The 20,000-nt window shown below is 42.8% G+C and overlaps 1 protein-coding gene across 9 annotated transcripts in view; it reads left to right on the top strand.

The window, feature by feature from the left end:
- Window positions 1–287: 287 nt before the first annotated feature.
- RBFOX2 (RNA binding fox-1 homolog 2) overlaps window positions 288–20,000 on the top strand; it is a 554,363-nt gene continuing 534,650 nt past the window's right edge. For 8 of the 9 annotated variants that reach the window (XM_053721363.1, XM_053721364.1, XM_053721368.1 and 5 more), the window contains exons 1-2: window positions 314–404; window positions 8,208–8,400. In XM_053721363.1, coding sequence (XP_053577338.1) covers window positions 8,227–8,400 — 174 coding nt within the window. In that variant the 5' untranslated portion in view covers window positions 314–404; window positions 8,208–8,226. Of the gene's footprint in view, window positions 405–8,204; window positions 8,401–20,000 lie in introns of all 9 variants that reach the window. The other variant, XM_053721361.1, reaches the window with a different exon arrangement.

Raw genomic sequence — 20,000 nt, 5'->3', positions numbered from 1 at the left:
GTGAGGTTTAGAGGGTAAATAAGGGCTATAGGGTGAGGGTTAGAGGATAAATAAGGGATATAGGGTGAGGGTTAGGGGGTTAATAAGTGATATAGGGTGAGGGTTATAGGGTGAGGGTTATTAGGGTAAATAAGATGTAATAAAAGTATAATTCTGAGGTAAAAAGCGGTTTCTCGTGTCTGTGTCACGCGCATCCCACTACAGACGAGCCACGCCCCTTTTTATGCGCGATCTTCTCAGCTGCCTGGCGCTTTCCCAGTACTCCCCTGCGCGTCCTCGCCCTTGCTTTGCGCGCTCACGGTCAGTGGAGAGACTTGTGCCGCTACTTGTCGCTTGGTCCAGCTGACAATTGTAGTTGCGGGGGGTTTCTGTGCACTTACCGCCTTCACCGGTAGACGCTGCAGGTTAGTGCTGGTAGTTTGTGTTTTTCCTATGTGCCCTGCACTAGCCCCCTATAAATATCTAACTGCTCTGCACTAGCCCCCTATAAACATCTACCTGCCCTAGCCCCCTATAAATAACTACCTGCCCTGCACTATCCCCCTATAAATATCTAATTGCCCTGCACTATCCCCCTATAAATATCTAATTGCCCTGCACTAGCCCCCTATAAATATCTAACTACCCTTCACTAGCCCCCTATAAATATCTAACTGCCCAGGCACTAGCCCCCTATAAATATCTAACTGCCCAGGCACTAGCCCCCTATAAATATCTACCTGCCCTGCACTAGCCCCCTATAAATATCTACCTGCCCTGCACTAGCCCCCTATAAATATCTACCTGCCCTGCATTAGCCCCCTATAAATATCTACCTGCCCTGCATTAGCCCCCTATAAATATCTACCTGCCCAGGCACTAGCCCCCTATAAATATCTAATTGCCCTGCACTAGCCCCCTATAAATATCTACCTGCCCTGCACTAGCCCCTATAAATATCTAACTGCCCAGGCACTAGCCCCCTATAAATACCTACCTGCCCAGGCACTAGCCCCCTATGAATATCTACCTGCCCAGGCACTAGCCCCCATATGAATATCTACCTGCCCAGGCACTAGCCCCCTATAAATATCTACCTGCCCTGCACTATCCCCCTATAAATATCTAATTGCCCTGCACTATCCCCCTATAAATATCTAATTGCCCTGCACTATCCCCCTATAAATATCTAATTGCCCTGCACTATCCCCCTATAAATATCTAATTGCCCTGCACTAGCCCCCTATAAATATCTAACTGCCCAGGCATTAGCCCCCTATAAATATCTACCTGCCCTGCACTAGCCCCCTATAAATATCTACCTGCCCAGGCACTAGCCCCCTATAAATATCTACCTGCCCTGCACTAGTCCCCTATAAATATCTACCTGCCCAGGCACTAGCCCCCTATAAATATCTACCTGCCCTAGCCCCCTATAAATATCTACATGCCCAGGCACTAGCCCTCTATAAATATCTACCTGCCCTGCACTAGCCCCCTATAAATATCTACCTGCCCTGCACTAGCCCCCTATAAATATCTACCTGCCCAGGCACTAGCCTCCTATAAATATCTACCTGCCCTGCACTAGCCCTCTATAAATATCTACCTGCCCAGGCACTAGCCCCCTATAAATATCTACCTGCCCAGGCACTAGCCCCCTATAAATATCTACCTGCCCAGGCACTAGCCCCCTATAAATATCTACCTGCCCAGGCACTAGCCCCCTATAAATATCTACCTGCCCAGGCACTAGCCCCCTATAAATATCTAACTGCCCTGCACTATCCCCCTATAAATATCTAACTGCCCTGCACTAGCCCCCTATAAATATCTAACTGCCCAGGCACTAGCCCCCTATAAATATCTACCTGCCCTGCACTAGCCCCCTATAAATATCTAATTGCCCTGCACTATCCCCCTATAAATATCTAATTGCCCTGCACTATCCCCCTATAAATATCTAATTGCCCTGCACTAGCTCCCTATAAATATCTACCTGCCATGCACTAGCCCCCTATAAATACCTACCTGCCCCGCACTAGCCCCCTATGAATATCTACCTGCCCAGGCACTCGCCCCCTATGAATATCTACCTGCCCAGGCACTAGCCCCCTATAAATATCTACCTGCCCAGGCCCTAGCCCCCTATAAATATCTACCTGCCCTGCACTAGTCCCCTATAAATATCTACCTGCCCAGGCACTAGCCCCCTATAAATATCTACCTGCCCTGCACTAGCCCCTTATAAATATCTACCTGCCCTGCACTATCCCCCTATAAATATCTAATTGCCCTGCACTAGCCCCCTATAAATATCTAACTGCCCAGGCACTAGCCCCCTATAAATATCTACCTGCCCTGCATTAGCCCCCTATAAATATCTACCTGTCCTGCACTAGCCCCCTATAAATATCTAACTGCCCAGGCATTAGCCCCCTATAAATATCTACCTGCCCTGCACTAGCCCCCTATAAATATCTACCTGCCCTGCACTAGGCCCTTATAAATATCTACCTGCCCTGCACTAGGCCCTTATAAATATCTACCTGCCCTGCACTAGCCCCTTATAAATATCTACCTGCCCTGCACTAGCCCCTTATAAATATCTACCTGCCCTGCACTAGCCCCTTATAAATATCTACCTGCCCTGCACTAGCCCCCTATAAATATCTACCTGCCCTGCACTAGCCCCTTATACATATCTACCTGCCCGGCACTAGCCCCTTATACATATCTACCTGCCCAGGCACTAGCCCCCTATAAATATCTACCTGCCCAGGCACTAGCCCCCTATAAATATCTACCTGCCCAGGCACTAGCCCCCTATAAATATCTACCTGCCCAGGCACTAGCCCCCTATAAATATCTACCTGCCCAGGCACTAGCCCCCTATAAATATCTACCTGCCCAGGCACTAGCCCCCTATAAATATCTACCTGCCCAGGTACTAGCCCCATATAGATATCTACCTGCCCAGGTACTAGCCCCATATAGATATCTACCTGCCCTGCACTAGCCCCCTATAAATATCTACCTGCCCAGGCACTAGCCCCCTATAAATATCTACCTGCCCAGGTACTAGCCCCATATAGATATCTACCTGCCCAGGTACTAGCCCCATATAGATATTTACCTGCCCTGCACTAGCCCCCTATAAATATCTACCTGCCCTGAACTATCCCCCTATAAATATCTAACTGCCCAGACACTAACCCATATTGGTTGTGTAATTAGTAGTGTATCATTTCTATGCCATTTTAATTAATTAAAAATTATAATCGGAGTGGATTTGGTTGAAATCATCGGTCAATAAAACAGATTTTAAATTTAAATCGTGGTTTTCACTTTTAGAATAACTTTTAAGATTATTTTCCAGTTATATCAGAGCATTACTGATTTGGTTATATATCATTAGATTTGCACAGATAGATAATTATTATTATTATTAGTTATTTGTAGAGCGCCAATAGCAGCGCTATTGAAATGAATGAAATTATTGGGAGGTGAACTATCTCCAGATTTATCTCCAGGTTATTCATTCATATTTGAGTTTTAAGCTGTACTTTATTTGAAGGAGGAAATTGATTACCTTAATAATAACAATGTAAATAGTTTTATTTAAAGTGCCATAAAACAGGTTGAGATCTGTGCATATCCTAAAAGGGCTAATTAAGTACAAATAGTTTGCATAAAAAAAATGTTTAAAAATTGTTGGGAAGTATTTTAAAATAATTTTCAAAAATAGGCAAAAATACTTAAAATAGCCATGCTGTCTGGAGCACCGTGCTCCACCCCCCTTATCAGTGTTTAGACACAGGCATTGTATTTCAACTGAGTTCACAGCTTCTAGGCAGCTCCAGCACATAATCCCTGTGCACTTTTGCATTTTACCAAAACTACAATAGATATAGATACAGCCATAAAAGGAATTGTGTGGCGGGAGTTAGAGCTGTACAATTCAGAAACTTAAAAGAAAGGTTTAATGGCGAGGCACTGCAGTATACATTTGCAGGTAAAGTAATTCATGTACATATTATATTTTGTCTATAACTCAACTTGTTTTATGTCCCTTTTAACTAAAACAAAAACACAATATTTCATTTTTACTGCTTGCCCCTCCCTCCTCACATTTAGGTCCTTGTGCAGATCTTTTCCACACCAAACAATCTTCTATTCAGTGAGCTTCTTGAAACTTAGTATGGGTTGTGTCTGTGTACATAGATTTGTAGGGGAGCAATGAAATTCAAGGGACAGTAAAGTAAATAATAGACTCAGAAAGAGCATGAGATAATAGTTCAGAAAGAACATGCAATTTTCCAATTTACTTCTCTTATCTAATTTGCTTTGTTCTCTTGGTATCCATTGTTGAAAAGCATACATAGATAGGCTCAGACGCAATGCACTACTGTGAGCTAGCTGCTTGTCACTTTCTCACCCAGGCCCCAATGATTAGAAGCGCTGTAATGCGGCAATATATTCAAAAAGGATCTGATGCAATGTTGAGAAATCCGGAGAAGCAGGGTGTGTGGGAGTTAGCTGGGTGTTCCAGGGGGAGCATAGAGAAGCAAAACAAAGAAGTAGGCAGCACTCCAGGATTCCAGTAAAACAGGCAATTTTTATTACAGCGCTGTATAGAAATACATACAAACTCACAGGTAAGAGGGGAAGGGGGTGTGTCCTTACGCGTTTCGTGCCGTGCAGCACTTAGTCATAGGTTGACAGGTAAGTCTACCAACAGAACCTATATACCCAGTACAGCCAATCAGACACCTTCAACAAGGAGCCAATCGCCATACTGGACCAGGTAAGTGAAGGGACAAAACATAGTGAGGTTTAAAAATAATCAAAGGTAGAAAAGATTACCCTATAAAAAAAAAAAAAAGGATGGCATATACATATATAAATGGGCAAACTTAGTTTGAGCAAAAGTGTCAACAGAAACCGTTATTGTTATTTAATTCCCAATAGACGTTTAAACATCAAATAAGATCCTTGACTATACGAGATCAATCTACATAGACAGAGCAACAACGCTTAAAGCCATGGCAATGTAGAAATGGAATTTTAAACAAAATTAATTTGAATACATCTGACACAAACACCACGTGCTAATAAATTCCCATACCGAAGCGGTTATGAGCCAGATTCCATGATAACATCTATTTCAAAACAAACTGTTCAGCACCGCAATGTAAGGACAAAAGAACAAGTTAAACGTTATAAGAACATATTACACAGGGGCACTCTGTTATGAGACTAAAACAATAAGATTTTTACCTAAAAATGTAAAGACCCATAAATGGTGTATTCCCTATGTGTAGTGTACAAAGTCACAGAGCCTGTTACATAAAATAGGAAAGTCAATACAGTGTAGCTATTAATCAACGGAAGGTCACCTAATCCACAAAGAGACTGATGTCCCATTCCTTGTTTAAACCCTTTGGCTCTCTTGTATTTTATAAAAAAATCCAATGCAGTTCTTTTTTAGTCAAAACCTTATATCTGTTGCCTCCTCTAGGTGGCATTTTGTGTCTGTCTATTACTTTAAAGTTGAAATTAGCTAAATGTGTAAATGTCTGGCTGTGCTAGAGTCCTTGACATAATTTTTGACATCTCTTCAGTGTTCAACAACTCTTGACCTTAAACTACGTGAGGTTTTGCCTACATAATGGGCAAAGCAAAGATTGCACTCTTAAAGGTAAACTACAAATGAGGTGCCACAATTAGCATAGTGATTAATATTGTATTCCACTCCACTATTGGAGCTTCTAAAAGTGTCACCCCTTGAGATGACCTCACATGTACAACAATTACGTGAGAGACATTGGAAAGTACCCTTTTTGTTGAGCCACCCTTTATTACAATTCTGTTTGCTTAAAACTAAGCTGGGTGCCAACTTGCTCCCCAAAGTGGGTGCCATTCTGGAAACACATTTAACATGATCAATAAAGGGGGAAAGTAGCTCATCACCCGTCAAAAATGTTAAGTTCCTTCTTATGATCTCACAGACCTCTCGGTATTGAAGCGAGAATTCTGTTGAAAACACAATAGTATCCTCATTAAAGCCTTTATATATTATAGAGAAGACATGACATAGGTGTAGGCGGTGTTAGGGAGGTAGCTGGGCGATCCAGGGGGAGTATAGAGAAGACATGATGTAGTCGGTATTAGGGAGTTAGCTGGGCAATCCAGGGGGAGTATAGAGAAGACATGATGTAGGTGTAGTCGGTATTAGGGAGTTAACTGGGTGTTCCAGGGGCAGTTTAGAGAAGACATGACATAGGTGTAGTTGGTATTAGGGAGTTAGCTGGGTGTCCCAGGGGCATTATAGAGAAGACATGACGTAGTCGGTATTAGGGAGTTAACTGGGTGTTTCAGGGGGAGTATAGAGAAGACATGACGTAGGTGTAGTTGGTATTAGGGAGTTAGCTGGGTGTCCCAGGGGGATTATAGAGAAGACATGACATAGGTGTAGTTGGTATTAGGGAGTTAGCTGGGTGTCCCAGGGGGATTATAGAGAAGACATGACGTAGGTGATGCCGGGATTAGGGAGTTAGCTGGGTGTTCCAGGGGGAGTATAGAGAAGACATGACGTAGGTGTAGTCGGTATTAGTAAGTTAGCTGTGTGTTCCAGGGGGAGTATAGAGAAGACATGATGTAGGTGTAGTCGGTATTAGGGAGTTAGCTGGGCGATCCAGGGGGAGTATAGAGAAGACATGACGTAGGTGTAGTTGGTATTAGGGAGTTAGCTGGGTGTTCCAGGGGGAGTATAGGGAAGACATGACGTAGGTGTAGTCGGTATGAGGGAGTTAGCTGGGCGATCCAGGGGGAATATAGGGAAGACATGACGTAGGTGTAGTCGGTGTTAGGGAGTTAGCTGGGCGATCCAGGAGGAGTGTAGAGAAGAAGTGACGTAGGTGTAGTCGGTATTAGGGAGTTAGCTGGGCGATCCAGGGGGAATATAGGGAAGACATGACGTAGGTGTAGTCGGTGTTAGGGAGTTAGCTGGGCGATCCAGGAGGAGTGTAGAGAAGACGTGACGTAGGTGTAGTCGGTATTAGGGAGTTAGCTGGGCTATCCAGGGGGAATATAGAGAAGACATGACGTAGGTGTAGTCGGTGTTAGGGAGTTAGCTGGGCGATCCAGGAGGAGTGTAGAGAAGACGTGATGTAGGTGTAGTCGGTATTAGGGAGTTAGCTGGGCGATCCAGGGGGAGTATAGGGAAGACATGACGTAGGTGTAGTCGGTATGAGGGAGTTAGCTGGGCGATCCATGGGGAGTATAGAGAAGACATGATGTAGGTGTAGTCAGTATTAGGGAGTTGGCTGGGCAATCCAGGGGGAGTATAGCTAAAATATAACATAGATCTAGGCATTCTGTGGGCGTTCTAGGGGGAGTAACCTGCACTTTGATTGGGAATACATTGCCAGCAGTGCGTTATATTCCAATCTTAGTGGTGAGACTTAACAGTGTGAGGCGGTTAGTGTAGGTGTAGCTAGTTAGGTCACACAGGCATTATATGAATGGTATACACAAACCGTGTTTGGTTTCAGTGAGTGCACTGTCTGTGCTGTGCAGGAACACGTCAACAACGCCCCCCCTCCCTCGACCACTGAAACTATCGACAAGTGGTGATGTCTGCAGACTTTTAGAGAAACTGCGATTACTATTATTTCCTATGGGAGACACATTTCATTGGCACTTTGCGGGTCCCTTTTTTACAATATATCGTTAAACTGACGGACTGCTCGCCCGATTAGGCCTGAAAGGCAGTTTCTTGTTGGTCTGTCGATGCTTTGATTATCGGTGCACCAATTTGTTGAGCTAGGCCCCAGTAAAGCATTGCTGTCCTTCAACATAGGATACTAAGAGAATGAAGCAAATTTGATAATAGAAGTAAATCTGAGAAATGTATGCTATATCTGAAACCCAATTGTTATCTTTCACAATTATGTCCCTTTAAGGTCTATTTCTCATCTCTGTACGTTTATTTTAAAACACTTTGCTAAGAAGAAGGGGCAGGTTATTTCTGCAGACACAAATTTACAGTTTTGATAACTACAAAACCAATAACGTGTGATAGAAAAACTGCCCAAAACAGAAATCTGACCGAAACCTCCAGGAGAGCATGAGATAAACTGCTGGTGTTTGCTGGTGATTTTGTAACTTGGGAAGTTGGTATTTTTTGGGCAGAGGTTTGAAGGGTTTCCGCTTTTTGCCAGCAGGTTGTGTGAGGCAGGTGTGATGATTATGGCAGATGCGGTGAAGACAAGCGGGCATCTGATGAGCTACAATATCAGGGTCCCCAAAAGGGAACTAGAACAGGCCCTACAACTGCCTACCAATGGGGCAGCCGATTCTTCTGGAGCAAAGAGGCCAAGGGTGCAGGCTGAGCAACAGGAGGCTGGAAGCAGCACGGTAAGTACTGTACGGCCACTCTCACTAGGGGCACTTGACAGAGTGTGTATTGGGGCTGTTGGTGGCTGGGAGCTAGTTCTAGGAAGGTACTGGCAGGTAGGCAGGCTGGGGAAGCTCTCTCTTACTGACAGATGGTCATGTAGTTGTCAGACAGTTATGCTGCTGTTTTTGGTTGTAACCCTGATGTATGTTTTTCATCATGATAGTGACATTCAGGCCCATTTATCAAGCTCCGTACGGAGCTTGAAGGGCCGTGTTTCTGGCGAGTCTTCAGACTCGCCAGAAACAAGTTATGAAGCAGCGGTCTAAAGACCGCTGCTTCATAACCCTGTCCGCCTGCTCTGAGCAGGCGGACAGGAATCGCCGGAAATCAACCAATACGATCGGGTTGATTGACACCTCCCTGCTGTGAGCTGCTGGTGCAATGTTAAATGCGGAGAGCGTATTGCTCTCCGCATTTAGCGAGGTCTTGCGGACCTGATCCGCAGTGTCGGATCAGGTCCGCAAGCCCTTTGATAAATGGGCCCCACAGTATCTACAGAATTGACTAAATGGATTTCTGGTGCAGTCAGTATACATGTGCACATTGACATGGTGCATGCGCTTATACATTTGTTTTTATGTAATCGTTGATATATATTAACTGTATTAGAAAACTTCCCTTGGCTCTCTGTCCTTGTCACAGAGTGCTTTATGCAATATGACTCGGATATTGTCAATGTTGCTTTCTATATAATAATAATAATAATTATTGTTATTATTATATATGCACACTGTATACACTTTATGTACTACTAAAATATATACAGTATCTCACAAAAGTGAGTACACCCCTCACATTTTTATAAATGTTTTATTATATCTTCATCAACACTGAAGAAATTACACTTTGCTACAATGTAAAGTACTGAGTGTACAGCCTTTATAACAGTGTAAATTTGCTGTCCCCTCAAAATAACCCAACACACAGCCATTAATTTCTAAACCGTTGGCAAAAAAAGTGAGTGCAGCCCTAAGTGGAAATGTCCAAATTGAGCCTAATTAGCCATTTTCCCTCCCCAGTGTCATGTGACTCGTTAGTGTTACAAGGTCCCAGGTGTGAATGGGGAGCAGGTGTGTTAAATTTCGTTTTTTCGCGGACTTCCGATGGGCGGCTCTAGAAGATGGCTGCGAGCCTCTTTGGCTCTGTAGAAATTCTTTTCTAATCCAGACAATTTTGCCATTCTTCTATGCCATCTGCATCTCCCTTGACAGACAAGCTGTCTGGGAAACTTTGGCGGATAGAAGCATTCTCATCTCTTCTTCCCCGGAAGGCAATTTTCTCAAGTTATAATTCGTAAGGGATTACTGCGCAATGGAGTTGGAAAGGGACATTGCTACACAGATAGCCTTGGCCTTTATGCCTGTCCTTTGAGAGCTTATTCCTTAGCTACGAAAGTTTGCACGCAGTGGTTCAGGCAACTGGGGGGTCCTGCCCCACAAGTAAGAATGAAGCACCGCTACCAGTAACTACCATTACGATATCTAATAATGATCCGTGCTATCAACAACAGTCAGAGCACGACTCTGTATGTGATGCCATGTGGTCGGACGACACACAGCCTGACCCCCCCAATGGGGAGCTCTACCCTGCACTCCTTGGATATGGTCCGTGTCTACTGGGGCTACTTACTGTAATTCAGAATTCTCTGGGAGGGCCTACACTATAGAAGCTCCACAACATGCCGCCTTCTTATGCCTACTTATACAGATAAAGGCCCGGCCCTTCATGCAGCCAGGGCTCTGGATGACCGCAAATTCTAAACACATGAGGGAAAGATCTGCCCTGTACTTGCCAATGGCTGCTACGAGACTTTCTGCTATGGCGTGCACATACACACTGAACAGACCAGCGGATCTGGCAGCTGTTTGGGGCACTGCGGGCTTCCTGGAGAAACAGAGGGGCTGTCAAATCAGAGACTCTTGGAATACGATTGCAGAGCTAGGGGTATAGACTGACAGATCGCTGGATCATTGTAATTGCGGGCTAATGTACTACTCTTGCAATGTGCTATTTTCATTACATGCCTGCATCAGGGGTATATTTCAGAGCTTGAGACACTGTTATTAACTAATGTGAATTTGCCTGCGTTATGTTTTAAATTTATTTCCAATGCAAAACTTTGTTTGACAGGGCATCAGTATTTTTTGTTAATAGGCCACAGTGTATTTCAGGTCGACTAAAACTCGCGCAATATTATCATTCATTACGACCCTGAAACTCTAAATATGAGGATATACTACCCACTCGTTTCACGGGGTGCAATATATATCCATGTTCTTAGTGGGAGAAAGTACTGGTTTGGTTTTGCTTTATTTCTTTTTTAAGACACGATGAGTCCTGGGATCATCTTAATTACTAATGGGATATTCACCTCCTGGTCAGCAGGAGGAGGCAAAGAGCACCACAGCAGAGCTGTTAAATAGCTCCTCCCTTCCCTCCCACCCCAGTCATTCTCTTTGCCTACATTAGTGATAGGAAGAGGTAAAGTGAGGTGTTAGATTAGATTCTTCAATCAAGAGTTTATTATTTTTAAAGTAGTGCCAGAGTGTGCTGCTTTGTCCTAGGGTGTAGCCGTAGTTCATATCAGTCTCTACAGTAGAGCTTTTGGTGGCTTTAGAGCAATGGGAACTTGTGGGACATAATTCTCACTGCGCCTCCCATATTCAGATGCTGCCCTTACCAAGAAAATCTGAGGGATTTACTCAGGACTTTCGTTATATTACAGGCCCATGGGAGGGAGAGGACCTCTTAAACCTGGAACTGCCTTGCTGTCAGGCAGAAAATAAGGTAAGTGCTGACTTTATTTCTGGGGAGTAGAAGTAAACTCAGAAAAAGGCTAGACACCTTATTTTTTTATTTAGACCTCATTAAATTTGGGCTCTTTATTAAGGGTTACAGAGTTTTTCTCCTAGGCGTTTTAGGGGATACCTTGGACAGTTGAATGAATGGGGCTGTATGTGATGCATTAGCTTTCCTCCCGGCGGTTGATTTAATAGCCGACCGGGACATTGCATATTGATATACATATTACTGCAAGCTCAGTGTGAGGTTAACTGCTACACAATACATAGTGCTGCAGGCTCAATGTGGGGTGGTCTGGGACTGACATCTTCCCAATACATTGCGTGTTGCTGTGGGCTAATACTGCAGGCTCAATGTGTGGTGGTTCCGCGTGTAGGCTGCATGTCTGGAACTGGCAGCTGCCCAGTACATTGCATGTTGATATGGACTAGTGTTGCGGGCTTAGTGTGAGGTGGTTACTCGTTTGGACTGTGTGTCTGATCTACGTGCTTTGAGGTTTGAGCGGTCTGTTCAGTTGTTGTTTTCCGGCGCTTTCTCTTGTTAAACATTAATGGTGACCGGGAGATGGCTTTGATAAAGCCCACGATGGGCGGAGTTTTTGTATGGTGCCAAGGTTGTTGCGCATTCACAGTAGGGTGCATAAAAATGTTACATTTTTAAAAAAAATTAAAGAGACAGTAACGTTTTTTTTCTGTGTTAGCTTTTTATTTGATAATCACCTATATGTGAGTCAGATTGGTCCCAGGAACCCTACATAGTGTCTCATTATTTGAACACTCAAAGACAGCATGAAAATGTGGTGCCACCAATCCTTTTCTCTATTCTTTGTTGTGAGAGATTTTTCTATAGGGATATATAAAATTTTTTTTTTTTTTTTTTTTTTTTTTTTTTTTATATAGTCCACACATGCCCTGCACTTTCTCATAAATTCCACAGGGAGTTACTTTGCAAGACATCGCCTCCTAATATCATTGAAGCGATATCTGTTGCATTGTTTGTTTTTCTCATGCTGTAGGGAAAACAATTGAGAAAATGTATTTAATCAGTTAATTTTGCTGATACTGTAGTAGCTATTCTGAATTTTCTTCCAGAGGCCTGTAGAGGAAGATACTTCGGTAGTATATAAGGAGGAAATCTCAGACTCTGTCTGGGTAATTCCTTTGTTTTAGTACTGAGGTTGTTTTCTTTCAGTTTAAGCTTGTACTCCTCTGTTTGCTACTTAAGGAGGTTTGTGCTACCCTGGATGTTGGTCAATCCTAATAAGTCCATTAAGCTATATAAACAATTTGACGTGTCCTTTTTTGGTAGAAGCTTTGTTTGTACCAAATAGGGCTACAATGATTGGATAGGGGGTTCCCCCTTTCCTCCAAATAGAGCAGATCAGATCCTTTCAAAGAATGTGTGTCCGGCAGGGGTTAAACTTACCTACGGTTTGTATTGCTCTCTTACCAGTGCGGCGGCGTATTGGTTGATGCGCTGTCTGATTGTATTCGGACAGATGCTCCTCTCGAGGAATTCCAGGATAGGATAAGGGCGATTCAACTATCCAACTCTTTTATTTTCACATGCTCCCCTTCAGGTTTTTAGGCTGGGAGCTGAGATTTCAGGCTTTGTCATATGGCCGCAGAGCGTTACAGAAAGGTCTTGGTCTGCGGATGCCTCATCTTAGTATAATTTTTTTGACGATCCCTTAAAAGGGGAAGATCTTGTTTGGACCTGGCCTGTCGGAGAACCTCTGATATCATGCTAAGGGTTATCTTCTCATTCAAGATAAGGGGAACAAACAAAAAGGACGACAGAGCAATTTTCGTTCCTTTCGAAATTTCAAGGGAAATTCTTCCACTGTTGCCTCCAATCAGAAACAGTCTTCACCTGTATAGAGACCCAATCAATATTGGAATAAAAGGGAAACAATCCAAAACAGCATGAGGGGATCTTGTAGGGGGCAGAATTCCTTCTTTGCTCAGGTTTGGGTTAGAAATGTTCAGGATCCCTGAGAAAAAGAAATAGTGTCCCAGGGATGCAAACTAGAGCAATAGTCTTCCTCCCAGAGGCAGGTTTCTACTTTCAAGATTATCTGCAGACCAGTCACAAAGAAAGGCGTTCTTACGCTGCGTAAGAGACCTTCCCAACCTGGGAGTGATTTTTCCAGCTCCAATACAGGAACAGGGTCGGGGTTTTTACTCCAATTTGTTTGTGGTCCCCAAAAAATGAGGGAACCTCGGACTAATTTTAGATCTCAAGAGTCTAAACAAATTCTTTCAGAGTACCGTCCTTCAATATGGAAACTATTCGTTCCATTTTTCCTCTGATCCAAGAGGGTCAATTTATGACAACAAAGGACGCTTATCTGCACGTTACCATTCACAAGAATCATCACGTGTTTCTAATGTTTGCCTTTCTGAAAGAATATTACCAGTTTGTGGCTCTTCCCTTTTGGTCTTGCCACAGCTCCCAGAATTTTCACAAAGGTTCTGGGATCACTGTTGGCAGTGCTTCTGTTAAGGGACATTGCTGGGTCGTCCAATCTGGACGATATCCTAGTCCAGGCGCCATCATTAGAACAAGCAAGATTACACTCGGACTTGGGGTTATCCTTCCTAAGATCTCACGGGTGGAAGGTATATTTGGAAGAGATTTCTTTAGTACCAAATACAAGAGTAACTGTATTGGGAACTATAATAGATTCCCTATCAATGTAAATTTTTCTGACGGAAGTCAGGAAATCACGGCTTATCGATACTTGTCGATTTCTTCAGTCCCCTCCTTGGCCTTTAGTGGTTCAGTGCGTGGAGGTAATCGGGCTGATAGTGGCGGCAATGGATCTTCCCATTTGTTCAGTTCCACCTCAGATCTCTGCAGTTAAGCATGCTCAGGCAAATGGAACAGAGATTATGCGGATTTGTATTCTCGAATCTACTGGAGCAGGAGACAAGGGATTCTCTTCAATGGTGGTTGTCTCTTGATCATCTCTCCCAGGGAACCTGTTTTCGTTGACCATCTTGGTGATTGTGATAACAGACGCCAGCCTTCTAGGGTGGGGAGCAGTCTGGGGCTCCCTAAGGGCTCAGGGGGTTTAGACTCAGTCGGAGTCCGTTCTTCTTATAAACATTCTGGAGCTGAGAGCGATCTACAATGTTCTTCTGGCCTGGCCTCAGTTAGCCTCGTTCCAGTCAAATAAGTTGTTATCTTGGAAAGTTTTATTTCTTGTTGCTATTTCTTCTGCTCAGAGAGTGTCAGAACTCTCGGCATTACAGTATGAGTCTCCTTTTCTTATTTTCCATTCAGATAAGCTAGTTTTACGTACCAAATTAGGATTTCTTCCTAAGGTTGTTTCTGATCGGAACATTAATCAGGAGATTGTTGTTCCTTCTCTGTGTCCCAATCCTTCTTCTCAGAAAGAAATACTTCTGCACAGTTTGGATATGGTCCGTTCTTTAAAGTTTTACCTGCAGGCGACTAAGGTCTGTCGTCAGTCGTCTTCTTTGTGGTTTTCTTAGGAAAACGCAAGGGACAGAAAGCTACGGCTACTTCTCTTTTTGACTGCAGAGTATCATACGTTTTGCATATGAGACTGCTGGACAGCAGCCTCCTGAGAGGGTTACGGCTCATTCCGTGAGGGCTGTTGCTTCCTTATGGGCATTCAATAATGAGGCTTCTGTGGTACAGATTTGCAAGACTGCAACTTGGTCCTCCCTTTTTTTCTCTTTTTCAAACTTTTACAAATTTTTATACTTTGCCTCGGCTGAGGCCCCTTTTGGGTGAAAGTTTCTTCAAGCAGTGGTGCCTTCCATTTAGGTTCCCTGTCTTGTCCCTCCCGTATCATCTGTGTACTCTAGCTTTGGTATTGCATCCCATTAGTAATTAAGATGATCTGTGGACTCATCGTGTCTTAAAAAAGAAAAGAAAATTTATGCTTACCTGATAAATTTATTTCTTTTTTTTGACACGATGAGTCCACGGCCCACCCTTTTCTTTTTAACAGGTTGTGGGCTATTGTAAACTTCAGACACCTCTGCACCTTGGCTTTTCTTTTCTCTTCCTAACTTTGGTCGAATGACTGGAGTGGGAGGGAAGGGAGGAGCTATTTAACAGCTCTGCTATTGTGCACTTTGCCTCCTCCTGCTGACCAGGAGGTGAATATCCCATTAGTAATTAAGATGATCCGTGGACTCATCGTGTCAAAAAAGAAATACATTTTTCAGGTAAGCATACATTTTCATTTTATTTTGGTTTATTGTTTAGTTTTGTTATGTTTTAAAAATAAACCCAATGTTGTATGCAATTACCCCACAAAAGGTAACCACTAAACCTGTAATTGAAAGTTGAAGATTCAGCATAACTCTCATAATGTTAACATTGATCTGTTTGGGTCTTACCCACCCTTTCGCACATATATACAATGCACCGCCCTGCAAGGCGTAAAGATGTGGCATATGTATGATTGTATGCATTGTTGGATATAAATAAAAAAAATAAAAAAATTGGTGTTATTGCCCTCACACACTCTCATACTGGTCACTGGAAGTTCAACATGGCACCTCATGGCAAAGAACTCTCTGAGGATCTGAAAAAAAGAATTGTTGCTTTACATAAAGATGCCCTAAGCTATAAGAAGATTGCCAAGACCCTGAAACTGAGCTGCAGAACGTTGGGCAAGACCATACAGCGGTTTCACAGGACAGGTTCCGCTCAGAACAGCGCTCGCCATGGTCGAAGTTGAGTGCATATGCTTAGCGTCATATCCAGAGGTTGTCTTTGGAAAATAGACGTATGAGTGCTGCCAGCATTGCTGCAGAGGTTGAAGGGGTGGGGGGGTCAGCCTGTCAGTGCTCAGACCATACGCCGTACACTTCATCAAATTTGTCTGCTTGGCTTTTGTCCCAGAAGGAAGCCTCTTCTAAAGATGATGCACAAGAGAGCCTGCGAACAGTTTGCTGAAGACAAGCAGACTAAGAACATGGGTTACTGGAACCATGTCCTGTAGTCCGATGAGACCAAGATAAACTTATTTGGTTCAGATGGTGTCAAGCATGTATGACGGCCACCAGGTGAGGAGTACAAAGACAACTGTGTCTTGCCTACAGTCAAGCATGGTGGTGGTAGTGTCGTGGTCTGGGCCTACATGAGTGCTGCCGGCATTAGAGAGCTACAGTTAATTGAGGGAAGTATAATGCAAACTTGTACTGTGACTTACTGAAGTAGAGCATGATCCCCTCCATTCGGAGACTGGGTCTCAGGGCAGTATTCCAACTTAACAACCCCAAACACACCTCCAAGATGACCACTGCCTTGCTAAAGAAACTGAGGGTAAAGGTGATGGACTGGCCAAGCATGTCTCCAGACCTAAACCCTATTGAGCATCTGTGGGGCATCCTCGAACGGAAGGTGGGGGAGCGCAAGGTCTCTAACATCTACCAGCTTTGTGATGTCGTCATGTAGGAGTGGAAAAGGACTCCAGCGGCAACCTGGGAAACTTTGGTGAACTCCATGTGCAAATGGGTTAAGGCAGTGGTGGAAAATAATGGTGGCCACGCAAAATATTGACACTTTGGCCCAATTTGGACATTTCCACTTAGGGGTGTACTCACACTTGTTGCCAACGGTTTAGACATTAATGGCTGTGTGTTGGGTTATTTTGAGGGGACAGCAAATGTACACTGTTATACAGGCTGTACACTCACTACTTTACATTGTAGCAAAGTGTCATTTCTTCAGTGTTGTCACATGAAAAGATATAATAAAATATTTACAAAAATGTGAGGGGTGTACTCACTTTTGTGAGATAATTTATATGTCACTACATACAATTAATGTACTATTGCACTACATATAAAATTAAAAATATAAATACAGGGCTCAAAATTTAAACCCTAAGCTACTAGCCAGCCCAACATATTACTCACCACTTTTTATTTTTTTTAATTTTTTTTATTGAGGAAAAGAATAGAACCATACAAAGGCCCTCAACCCGTAAGGGCAAATTATAGTAGTATACAATAATATTCTTATACACAGCATTACAAATGGCAATATTATACGGCATAGATAGAAAGATACAAGTCAATAAATACAAATACCAAGAATCTATAAGCCTAAGATTATTCTAGTACAGGTAGCCCTCAGTTTACGCCGGGGTTAGGTTCCAGGAGGAATAGTTGTAAATCAAAACCGTTGTAAATTGAAACCCAGTTTATAATGTAAGTCAATGGGAAGTGAGGGAGTTAGGTTCCAGGCCCCTCTCAAAATTGTCATAATAACACCTAATACATTATTTTTAAAGCTTTGAAATGAAGACTTTAAATGCTAAACAGCATTATAAACCTAATAATATAGATTGTATCATCATCAAACTAAGTTTAATGAACAAAAACATTTGCTAAACATCACCTAATAAAATAATTACAAAACAGACTAAGTTTAATGAACAAAAACGTTTTTTTACTTGCATTTTTCTGCAATCAGTTCTCTGCATTGTTAGCATGTTAGATAATATTGGGTCTGCACCTATTCTATGCATTTCAATCTGCAGTGATTAATAAGCAGTTAGACACCCTCACCTCAAGCTGCTGGACAGGAAGATAATAGGGAAGTGCCTGCTAAATTTTGCTTGATAGATCTGGTCTGATCTCTGTACACAGATCAATTAAAGGCTGTTAAGTTGCATAACTTTGCTGCAAACAAGCGGACAGCTCCACCTACTGGCTATTTTAATTAGTACATTGCTTTCCAAAAGCTTTTCAATAGCAGTCACTAAAAAGGTTGTTATTTTGAAACGGCGTAAATTGAAGCGGCGTAAACCGAGGGCCACCTGTATTGTAATGCTAGCTATGTGGTTCATATGGGAAAAAAAAATGCAAACCTATTTTCAAATTAACAACATATAGGATCCCTTTTGGGCCCTTGTAACTTTAAATGCACATATACGTTTATACAGGAGCTCTAGAAATCCAAACAGGAAAGAAATAGTAAACTGAACCTGGGACACTGTGGAGCTCTCAATATATGCTAGGAAGAAATAAGTGGATTGCACAACAATAAAATTGATATACTTACTTGCAGAGGCCCACACCTGAGATCAGTATGCTATTGGAAGCTCAAACATATTACAGAACAAAAACAAGTTGTTGAGAAGCAGAAGACCTGGGTTAAGCTTTTGTAAAGCTGCAAACCCTGCAGGGCACACTTGTAGAAATTAATCAACCCATGCACATTTAGGCATTAGTGATTAAGTACAGGGAGGCAACCCTTAGTAGTATGAAGGGAGTAGCGATTAAAACAAGTTAACTCTACAGTTCTCAAGCCTAAAGCTATCATTCATAGAGGTAAATATGAGGATATAATTTCTTGAACAGATCATGTTAAAGAGACACTTCAAATAAACAGCCAACTAGATAAGTCTTATGCTAAGCTCAGGGTATAGGGGAATAACTCAATAGTAAACAATTCTAGTATGTAAATTATTACAGGTTCTACTACAAGGAACCCCAATATGTCAGTACTATAAAAAACAATGAGGGGTAACTAATGAATCTCCAACTAGAATATAGCCTAGTTTAATGGTTAAACATCAACTACAGTGTTGGATTTCTCGCTGTAACTACTTCTCGTGTGGTGTGCCACATATAAGAAAATATAATTAAAGCTGCCCCGGCCGCAGGCAGCTGGTATAACTATAAATCTACTAACAATATGTAATCTCATGGTAGTCCTTACATACATGCATATGTTAGAAGTTGCACATTTACATTTAAACCACAAATGAATGAAGACAGTAGTAACTTGAGTAGTTTAAAACAAAGCTTTTGGCTGTAACTGATCAGGGAAGTCCTTGTATAGCTGAAATCCACAGACTGTAGCTAGGACTCGGACCAAAAGCATCTTTAGGGGAAAAGATTGAGTGCCTGTTCCTCTTTCAAATGTGTATATGCTCTGTGTCTGGCAGCTAGCTGACAACTGCCCTACATCAAGCTATAATACTCCCAATAATGTGTACCAGTCTCTAAATATAGAGATAAACGATCATATCTCCGGAATGTAATTACATAAATCCTTCAATCAGCAGTAAATAAAGATGACTACTGTCCTGCCCAGGTTGGCTGCAAAAGGATAAATATAAATTAACCCACTCTGCATTTCTCCCGAGCCGTGAAGTTGTCTGCAGCACATCCTTTAACAAGCTCTAGGTCTGTGGGCCAGAAGAGGCCTGGGTCTTGTATAAAAAATATAGATTGAGGTTCCAAGCTGCGTAGAGGAGCCTTCTCTTTGAAACGCTCGCACAGATCTAGGGGGTAGCCCCGTAAGAGAGGATCTTGTTGTGCAGCATAGTCTTTTGTGCCGGTAGGAGTAGTCCCTGAAGTTTTCTCTGCAGTATTCCCTGAGGTGGTCAATAGTGGCTTCACAAAAGCAGAGGTCACAATAGTAAGTTCCATGGCTTCTAGTTTCTTTATGTTAGGGGTTGGCAGCTTCTGTATAGTTGCTTCCAAGCTGCGTGAAGGAGTCAGCTCTTTAACATGCTCAGACTCCTGATTGCTTTTCTTACTGTCCGGGTTAGCTGTCGGAACCTCTGCAAGTACTACATCTTCTACTGAGCCACCAAGCCAGACCTCAGGTTCCATCTGAGCTAAAAAATGTCTCCACACAATCTCCAACCGCTGGGCTTACTTGTGCGTTCCGGTGCTCCATAGTATCGCAGCTCTCCATGGTTCTCGCGGATCTCCGTGAGATTTGTGCGCCCACCATAAATATGGAGTGG

This window comes from Bombina bombina, chromosome 7 (assembly GCF_027579735.1).
Source record: "Bombina bombina isolate aBomBom1 chromosome 7, aBomBom1.pri, whole genome shotgun sequence".
NCBI lineage: Eukaryota > Metazoa > Chordata > Amphibia > Anura > Bombinatoridae > Bombina > Bombina bombina.
Note: the sequence above shows the minus strand (reverse complement) of the source record. Positions and strands in the feature narration are given on the sequence as shown.